The 10,000-nt window shown below is 41.3% G+C and overlaps 1 protein-coding gene across 4 annotated transcripts in view; it reads right to left on the bottom strand.

Annotated features, from left to right (window-relative positions):
- LOC135105805 (uncharacterized) overlaps positions 1–10,000 on the bottom strand; it is a 105,453-nt gene that overhangs the window by 28,245 nt on the left and 67,208 nt on the right. For all 4 annotated transcript variants that reach the window (XM_064014349.1, XM_064014352.1, XM_064014350.1 and 1 more), the window contains 2 exons: positions 7,959–8,233; positions 2,218–2,375 (listed from right to left, as the gene is read on the bottom strand). In XM_064014349.1, coding sequence (XP_063870419.1) covers positions 2,218–2,375; positions 7,959–8,233 — 433 coding nt within the window. The remainder of the gene's footprint in view (positions 1–2,217; positions 2,376–7,958; positions 8,234–10,000) is intronic.

The raw sequence follows: 10,000 nt of genomic DNA, 5'->3' as shown, positions 1-10,000 counted from the left end.
AGAATTATAGAAAGAAAGAAAGAAAGAAAGAAAGAAGCAAAGAAAGAAAGAAAGATAAATAGATAGATAGATAGATAGATAGATAAATAGAAAGAAAGGTTGACGGTTGGTTGGATAGATATAAGAAAAATGGCTAGCTTGAATAAAGACACAAAAAAAGATGGAGATATGGAAAAATGGAAAAGAAAAAAAAAGAAAAAAAGGAAAACAGAGAAATGGACAATTAGATAGACAGATAGACAGAGAGATAGCTAGATAGATAGACAGACAGATAGATAAATAGAGACAGATATACGGGTAGATTGTTTACGTTTGTTTATGTGTGTGTGTGTGTGTGTGTGTGTGTGTGTGTGTGTGTGTGTGTGTGTGTGTGTGTGTGTGTGTGTGTGTGAGAGAGAGAGAGAGAGAGAGAGAGAGAGAGAGAGAGAGAGAGAGAGAGAGAGAGAGAGAGAGAGAGAGAGAGAGAGAGAGAGAGAGAGAGAGAGAGAGAGAGAGAGAGAGAGGTAAAACTACACATATTTGTGTGTATGTATGTATGTATATAATATATATATATATATATATATATATATATATATATATATATATATATATATATATATATATATATATATATATATATATATATATATATATATATATATATATATATATATATATATATATATATATATATATATATATATATATATATATATATATATATATATATATATATATATATATATATGATATTCGTAGATAGATAAATAGAGAGAGATGAACAGACAGACAGAGAAAGAGAGACGAATAAAATCGAGGCAAAGTAAATAAGAACACTAAAATATATCTAATTGCAACATATGAGTATGATTAATAAAAAAATAAAATAAATAAATAAAATAAAAAAGAAGATTAATGAACAGATGACAAAGAAGAAAAAGAAAACAGAAAACAGGAAAAGAATATCAAATTGCATCACATAAAAACAAAGAGAAAGCAATGCAAGCCAGCGAGAAAGAAAAGAAAGTATGAGACAGAAAACTGTTCCTAATTGCATTAATCCAGGATATTCCCTTCTTTCCCTCAGCTCTCCTTTCCCTCCATCTCTCCAAGGCCTTCCCTCATTCCCTCCACCCTGTAAGACCCTCCCTTCGTTCCCTCCATCCCAAACTCCCAAAGATTCTTTCATTTTTCGCTCCCTTCTCCCCTCTCTCCCCTCTTCTCCCTCATCTCAACCTCCCAGATCCTCTCATCCTCCCCTTCTTCTCTCCATCCCTGCCCTCCCTCCCCTCTTTCCCTCCCACCACAAGATCCTCTCATTCTTCCCTTCTTCTCTCCTCCCCTTCCCTCCCTCCCCTCCGTTTCCCTCTACTACAAGCTCCTTTTATTTTCCCCTTCTTCTCTTCACCCCTTCCGTCCCTCCCCTCTTTCCCTCCCACCACATGGTCCTCTTATTCTTCCCTTCTTTCCTCCATCCCTTCGCTCCCTCCCCTCCCTTTCCCTCCAATACAAGCCCCTTTCATCCTCCCCTTCTTCTCTCCATCCTTTCCCTCCTTCCCCTCTTTCCCTCCCAACACAAGATCCTCTCTTATTTCCCCCTCTTTCTCTTCACCCTCTCAAGGCCTCCTTAACCTTTGTCTCTTCCCCTTCAACCTGTAACCCCTCACTCCTCCCCTTCTTCCCTCTACAATCTTAATGCTCTTCCATTCCTCCCCTCTTTTCCCTCCCTCCTAAATTTCAAGACCCTCTCAGTTTTCCCCTCTTTCTCTTTAATCTTGAACACTATCTCATTCCTCATCTCTTTCTCCCTAAAATCTTAACTTCCTTTCCTCTTTTCCCTCTTTACTTCCTTCCACCGTCTTACAACCCTCTCATTCCTCTCCTCTTTTCCTCCAAACACTTCCTTCTTTCCTTCCTTTCCTTCACTTCTCACAGACAGATACCTTTCATTTCTCCCCTATTTTCCTTCAGCACTTTAAAATCCTTCACTTTCTTCCCCCTCTTTCCTTCTATTCCAAAAGCCCTCTCGTCCCTCCCTTCCTTCACTCCACCCTGACATACACCCCTTTCATTCTTCCCCTCTTTTCCTCCAATACTCTGATCCTCTACTCCCTCCCCTAGGCCATCTCCCGCTCCCCCTCCCACTCCACCCTGACAAATCCCTCATTTCTCCCCTCTTTTCCTCTAACACCTTCAGATCCTCCCCTCTCCCTCTCTCCTATCATCCATACTTACCTTGCAGCATCCTGGGCCGCCCTCTGCAGCGCCCCCGTCACCAGCGCCCACGTGAAGGCCACACTGATGACTAGCCACGCCCACGACGCCCCCCACGCTCCTAGAGCCCACGCACCCACCACCACGCCCACCAGGGGAAGTAACACGCCCACGCCAGACTGAAAGAGAAGATGGGCATTTTTGGTTGGTTGGTTGATTGGTTGTGTTTTGTTGCTGGTGCTGGTGTTGATGGTGGTATTAGTGATGTTGTTGTTGTTGTTGTTGTTGTTGTTTTTGTTGTTGTTTTTGTCGTTATTATTATTATTATTATTATCATTATTATTATTATTATTATTATTACTACTACTACTACTACTACTACTACTACTACTACTACTACTACCAATACTACTGCTATTACTGCTGCTGCTGCTGCTGCTGCTGCCACTATTACAACTACTACTCTTATCATTATTATATACATTCCACCACCACTACTACAACAACAGCAACAACAACTATAACTCCAGCACTTTTTTCGTTAGTCGGGAGGGAAGAAGGGGTAGTGAGGAGAAGGCAAGGGGCAAATTAGTTAAATCTAGAAAGGAAGCCAGCTTAGGGATGGTGAGAAATAGCTTAAGTGTTTACTACACAAATTGTAGAAGTATTCTGAATAAAATAGACTTGCTTAGAGGATTAGCGAGTGTAGAGAAATTTGATATCATTGCTTTAACTGAAACTTGGTTAGATATGTCAGGAAAAGTATTTAATCCAGAGGTTAAGATAGATGGGTATACAATGTTCTATAAAGATAGAGAAAACAGGAGAGGAGGAGGTGTCACGTTATACGTTAGGGACACATTACAGTGCTGTATGAACAATAGAATTAAAACAGACAACAAAGCAGAGTCGATATGGGTAGATATTAAGGAAGGATCGCAGTCAGTAGTACTAGGGGTAGTTTACAGACCACCGACCAGTACAGAGGAAATTAACACCTCACTGTGGCAGGAATTAAATAGAGCAGGCAGGTACAGTCAGGTATGTGTGGTAGGAGATTTTACGAGTAATTTTAGGAATATCGACTGGAGCCTGATTGTGGGTAACAAGGAAGCAGAGGAATTCCTTAAGGTAATTCAGGATAATTTTTTAAAACAGGTAGTCGTAGAACCCACAAGGGGGAATAATATTCTAGATTTAATTCTTACTAACAGGGAGGAAGCAGTCACGCAGGTAGAGGTTGGAGGACAGCTAGGTAACAGTGACCATAGGGAAATTAGGTACAATCTAGAATGGGAAGAAACTGTTAGAAATAAAAACACTAGTAAAATACCTGACTTTAGGAGAGCAGATTTTGAAGAATTAAAAAGGTACCTCCAAGGAGTGGACTGGCAAGGGATGCAGGGTGAGGTCAGGTCAGGGACGGAGTTCAGAGAGATAAGGCAGGATGAGGGAGGTGAGGTGAGGCTCCAGAAGGGAGGAGGAAAGAGGAAGGGGGAGATAGGCGTGAGTATGTTGGAATGTCAGGTCATGCTGAAATGAGAGAGGTAAGGTCGAGGCGAGTTGATGAGGGAGGGGAGAGATGGTAGGGAACGAGATGAGGGGTTTAGGTGAAGTAAATGTAGATGAATTGTATAAATATTTCGTAGATAAAGTTCATACAGGTCAATTAGCAAATATCCCGTATAAAACAATAAGATCACAAAAAAATGACCCTAAATGGATGACTGCTAGGTTAAAGCATTATATAGGGCGTAAGAGAAGTATATATAAGAGATTAAGGGCAGGTGAGGAAGTTTTAAGGACACAGTATAATGAATTAGTTAGAACAGTCAGGAAGTTAACGAGGAAAGCTAAGGAAAATTATGAATTAAAGGTAGCCAGCCAGGCGAAGACGGACCCCAAGGGATTTTATCAGGTATACAGGACGAAAAATAAGGATACTGTAGGTCCATTAAAGGCAGCAGATGGGGAGCTGGTTAGTTCTGGGGAGGAGGTTAGTAAACTTCTGAATGATTATTTTTTAACTGTCTTCACTCAGGAAAACATGCAGGATATGCCAGATAGTGAACAGGTGTTTAGAGCAGATGAGAATGAGAAGCTGACGGATATTTCCATAACTAGGGAGATAGTGGAGCAGGAGATAGATAGGCTAAAAAAGTTCAAGTCACCAGGACCTGATGAAATATATCCCAGAGTACTGAAGGAATGTAAAAAGATTATTAGTGAGCCGTTAGTTTCTGTCTTTAGGAAATCACTGGAGTCGGGTGAGGTACCAGAAATGTGGAGGCAGGCTAATGTAGTACCCATCTTTAAGAAAGGGGATAAAACTTTAGCGTCTAATTATAGACCTGTCAGCTTAACTTCAGTTGTAGGTAAAATGTTAGAGTCAATAATAGCCAGGAACATTAGGGAACATTTAGACAAACATAACTTGATAAATCAGTCACAGCATGGCTTCACGAAGGGGAAGTCTTGCCTGACAAACTTGTTAAGTTTTTACAGTAAGGTGTACGAGGCAGTAGATAATGGTGATAGTTATGATATCTTATATCTGGACTTTAGTAAAGCATTCGACAAGGTGCCCCATCAAAGGCTCCTGAGAAAGGTTAGGGCGCACGGGATAGATGGGAAGGTGTTAGGTTGGATAGGGTCATGGCTTGGTAACAGGCGACAGAGAGTGCTAATAAACGGCTCGAAATCCGAGTGGGGTCATGTCATTAGTGGGGTGCCACAGGGATCAGTATTAGGGCCATTATTATTTCTAATATATATCAATGACTTGGATAGTGGAATTAATAGCGATGTTAGTAAATTTGCGGATGACACAAAGATAGGTAGATTAATTAGGTCAGAAGCGGATGCCATCGCCTTGCAGACAGACTTAGATAGAATGAATGAATGGACGGATAAATGGCAAATGCAATTTAATATCAATAAATGCAAAGTGCTTAGCGTAGGTAGAGGAAACCCACACAATAGGTACACATTAAACACCCAAACTCTGGTAGGTACAGGGTACGAGAAAGATTTAGGAGTTATAGTTAGCTCTGAACTCCGTCTAGGGAAACAATGCATAGAAGCCAGAAACAAGGCAAATAGGGTACTAGGATTCATTTTTAGGAGTGTTAAAAGTAGAAGGCCGGAAGTAATATTAAAGTTATACTTGGCGCTGGTCAGACCTCATCTAGACTACGCTGTGCAGTTCTGGTCCCCACATTACAGGAAAGATATAGGTCTATTAGAATCAGTACAGAGGAGAATGACTAAAAGGATACAGGGGATGAGGAGTATTCCTTACGAAGCGAGGTTGAAGCGGTTAAATTTACATTCTCTAGAGAGACGTAGGTTAAGAGGGGACCTGATAGAGGTCTTTAAGTGGTATAAGGGTTATAACAAGGGAGATGTAAGCAAAATTCTTAGGATCAGCAACCAGGGTAGAACAAGAAATAACGGGTTCAAGCTTGAAAAATTTAGGTTTAGGAAGGAGATAGGAAAAAATTGGTTCTCGAATAGAGTGGTAGATGAGTGGAACGGACTCAGTAATCATGTAGTTAGTGCTAGGACACTAGAGAGCTTTAAGAGAAGATTAGACAAGTTTATGGATGGGGATGATAGGTGGAAATAGGTAGGAGTGTTTCATACAGGGACTGCCACGTGTAAGCCTCGTCGCTTCTTGCAGCTTCCCTTATTTCTTATGTTCTTATGTTCTTATGTAACAACAAAAACAACAACAACAACTACTACTACTACTACTACTACTACTACTACTACTACTACCACCACCACCACCACCACCACCAACAACAACAACAACAACAACAACAACAACAACAGCAACACTACAAACCACCACTAACTCTTCAACTCTGCTACTACATACACACGGCCCAGCCACACGCACTCCGCACCAGGTCTGAAAGAATCCTGCCACCCCTTTCTCAGTGTATTGTGGAAGCCGACAAGCAAGAGGCACGAGGCGAGGGACTGGGAACCCCTCGCGTGTATCTCAGTCTCGCAATGAGACAAGGCGTGACTTCCTGTCCTGCACACCTCCGTCTTACTGGGGCTCTCAAGCAGGTGTGTGTTGTTAATTTGGCTGCTGCGGTTGTTGTTGTTGTTGTTGTTGTTGTTGTTGTTGTTGTTGTTGTTGTTGTTGTTGCTGCTGCTGCTGCTGCTGCTGCTGCTGCTGCTGCTGCTGCTGCTGCTGCTGCTGCTACTACTACTAGTACAATCGTCATCATTAGTGTTCTTTTTTCTTTTTCTTTCTTCTTCTTCTTCTTCTTCTTATTATTATTATTATTATTATTATTATTATCAATATTATTATTATTATTATTATTACTATCATTATTATTATCTTTATCATCCATATTGTTTTTGTCCTATTTATCATTATTATTATTATTATTATTATTATTATTATTATTATTATTATTATTATTGTCATTATTATTATTATTATCACTATCATTGTAGCAGTATAACCCATACTTATGCATACATACATACATACATACATATACTGCTACTACTACTACTACTACTACTACTACTACTACTACTACTACTACTACTACTGCTGCTAGTATCATTGTCAATACCACTATATAACTTGAACACATACACACGCACACACACACACACACATATAAACACACCATCATCCCTCAAGGCGGCTGGGTGGCCTTGTATCGCTGCAGGAATAATAATACAGAAGAAGGGCATGTCTAATTCCCTTGCTCTGCCCTTTTCAGTCTCCTTTACAACACGCAGGGAATGCAATGACAGTGAGGATCGGTTGTGCATTCCTTAGGCCTTGGTGACAGTTGCAACCTGGCAGAGGAGTATGTTTGTGTGGCAAGGTCGTGTTCTGTCAACAACAACAACAACAACAACAACAACAACAACGATAACAACAGCTGCTACTGCAAAACATTATTACTGCTGGTGCTACTACTACTACTACTACTACTACTACTACTACTACTACTACTGCAATGGCTGTGATGAAGGAATCAATATATTATAAATAAGGGAAGGTGGACGTGACCGGAGTTCGAGCCCACGTCTGACAGACCGAAGGACAAGCCGCCTGGACCTTAAGGCACAATGTCACCTCACGGCCATTGCTGCATTAGTTCTAGTTTTCCCCATGACAACATTACTTCTACTGCCACTGCTACTGCTGCTGCTGCTGCTGCTGCTACTACTACTACTACTACTACTACTACTACTACTACTACTACTACTACTACTACTACTACTACTAAATATTACTGTTGCTTTTACTACTACTACTACTACTACTACTACTAATAATAATAATAATAACAATAATACCTCTACTACAACAACTACTACTACAACTATAACAACAACTACAACTACCATCACCACTACTAAGACTTTTACAAAAACACCAGTTCAGCACTAATAAACACACGAACTTCCTCCATCAAGTCCACGTGCTCCTCTTGCACTTCCTTTTCAGCTCGTTCCCTCCCTCATTCCCTGCCACCAATTATCATCCGTGCAGTATTATTACCACCTCCCTTATAGCACTATATTCTGAAACACTCCTGTGCCGCACCTCCACGACATTCAAAAGGTGTTTTTACGGTTCTAGTGACAGATTAACAAAATTTCTACATTATTAACAGGAGAAACAGTCTTGAGGATTCGGCTAATCATATCTATGGCCTTTGAAAATGGTCGTGGTGAGAGAGCAAAGCGTTTCTGAATACAGGCCATAACTTTACCTTGGAGCCTCGCGCAAGCACTTCCTTGAGATCATCCTCCAAAAGTTGAGAGGGCCGCGGCTCTCCTGACAGCGTCGCAGGCAGGCCTGGGTACAGGGAGTGGTGGTGCTCGGCCAGGTACTGGTGGTGGTGCTGCTGCGGGGAGTGGAGTGTAGCTGCAGCAGCAGCGGCGGCGGCAGCGATGGTCGAGGTGGTGGTGGAGGCGGAGGCATTGTCTTCGGGGAGCTGGTCAGTCTCGCTACCACAGCATTCTTCCGGCCAGGGACGTGAACCTCCTGAGGAAGTGAAAGGAGGAGTTAGTTCATGAGAGAGATTTGTTGATTGAAGTTTTGGAGCCGCAGCTGTGTGGTCACGCTGCAATACTGTTCACAAGATATGGAAATAGATGGATGGGTGGAAGGGTAAATAGACTGATAGATAGGTAAACAGATAAATGAATATAAATAGACAGACAGATGGATAGATAAATGGATAGAAAGACAAATACATACATACAAACGTAATGAGAGAGAGAGAGAGAGAGAGAGAGAGAGAGAGAGAGAGAGAGAGAGAGAGAGAGAGAGAGAGAGAGAGAGAGAGAGAGAGAGAGAGAGAGAGAGAGACAGAGACATAAGTGAATAACTGAATTTTGGGGCTGCAACCAGTTGAGAGAGAGAGAGAGAGAGAGAGAGAGAGAGAGAGAGAGAGAGAGAGAGAGAGAGAGAGAGAGAGAGAGAGAGAGAGAGAGAGAGAGAGAGAACCCAGCTAATCGATCATTTCCGTGGGCCTTGGAAAATTGTCCTGACGAGAGAAGAAAGTTTTGAAAGTATCAGGAACACAGCACCTCAGTCTCCACAACATCATCCATCATTGCCATGAGAACCTGACAATTTATCTCTGTGTCACTGGAAGTCCCAAAGGAAGAAAATTTCAGAATACGTGCCCAGATTAATAACGCGAACTTCCAAGGTTGATGTAAGCCCCCCGCCCTAATAAGACTACATCATGAAGATTATTTGTATATAGATAAGTTGTACTGTAGAATAATATTTGTGTTTCGTCTATACATAAGATATTCAGTCAATAAAAGTAAAGGTCACTTACGAGCTCAGGATTTGGGTCATTTAGGTTAGGACGGATTTCAATATACGAGAGCTTGATGTAATAACCTAATGCAAGTACTTCCCTTGGAAAAAAAAAGAAAATGTAGTATTTGAGAGAGAGAGAGAGAGAGAGAGAGAGAGAGAGAGAGAGAGAGAGAGAGAGAGAGAGAGAGAGAGAGAGAGAGAGAGAGAGAGAGAGAGAGAGAGAGAGAGAGAGAGAGAGAGAGAGAGAGAGAGAGAGAGAGAGAGAGAGAGAGAGAGAGAGAGAGAGAGAGAGAGAGAGAGAGAGAGAGAGAGAGAGAGAGAGATAGACAGAGAGAGAGAGAGAGAGAGAGAGAGAGAGAGAGAGAGAGAGAGAGAGAGAGAGAGAGAGAGAGAGAGAATTATCTTTACGATCTTCCATTATTTGTTTCTCTTTATTGTTGTTGTTTTGTTTGTCAGTTTGTCTCAGTGTTTACATCCTTAAGGCACCGTCACACTAACACATTTTCCATCAATTTTTTTCCCGTCAACTTTTACCTCGTTGCGTCTTTTCCGTCTGCATCGTCACACGGAAGTGGTCGTCTTCACGCAGGAGGGTTGTCGTCAACTTTTGTCGTCAAATGAAAATCCATTGTTTATAATATAGATATGCTAAGTAAACCTTATTGTTTCAGAAAAAAAAAGAAAAGTATAAAATCGCTTAATTTCACATGTCGTTACTTATAATTTGTGGATATATAACAGTAAGCAGTGGCTCGCATGGCTCGATAGATATTTGTACTTTGGAAGGTCTCTGTTTCTCTACTACTGCACGCTGGATACCATTTTAATCTGTCTCACTCGTCTGTGATTTACAAAACTTGTAATAAAGTGCAGAGCAGCGACTGCTTGCCTGTACATCAGAGAAGCCATGTTTGTATACTGTTGACGAAAGTGCAAACGAATGGCTGTGCGTGTGTGGCGGGGAGCGCGCGATAA

Source organism: Scylla paramamosain, chromosome 12 (assembly GCF_035594125.1).
Source record: "Scylla paramamosain isolate STU-SP2022 chromosome 12, ASM3559412v1, whole genome shotgun sequence".
NCBI lineage: Eukaryota > Metazoa > Arthropoda > Malacostraca > Decapoda > Portunidae > Scylla > Scylla paramamosain.
This window is presented reverse-complemented; position numbering and strand designations above follow the sequence as displayed.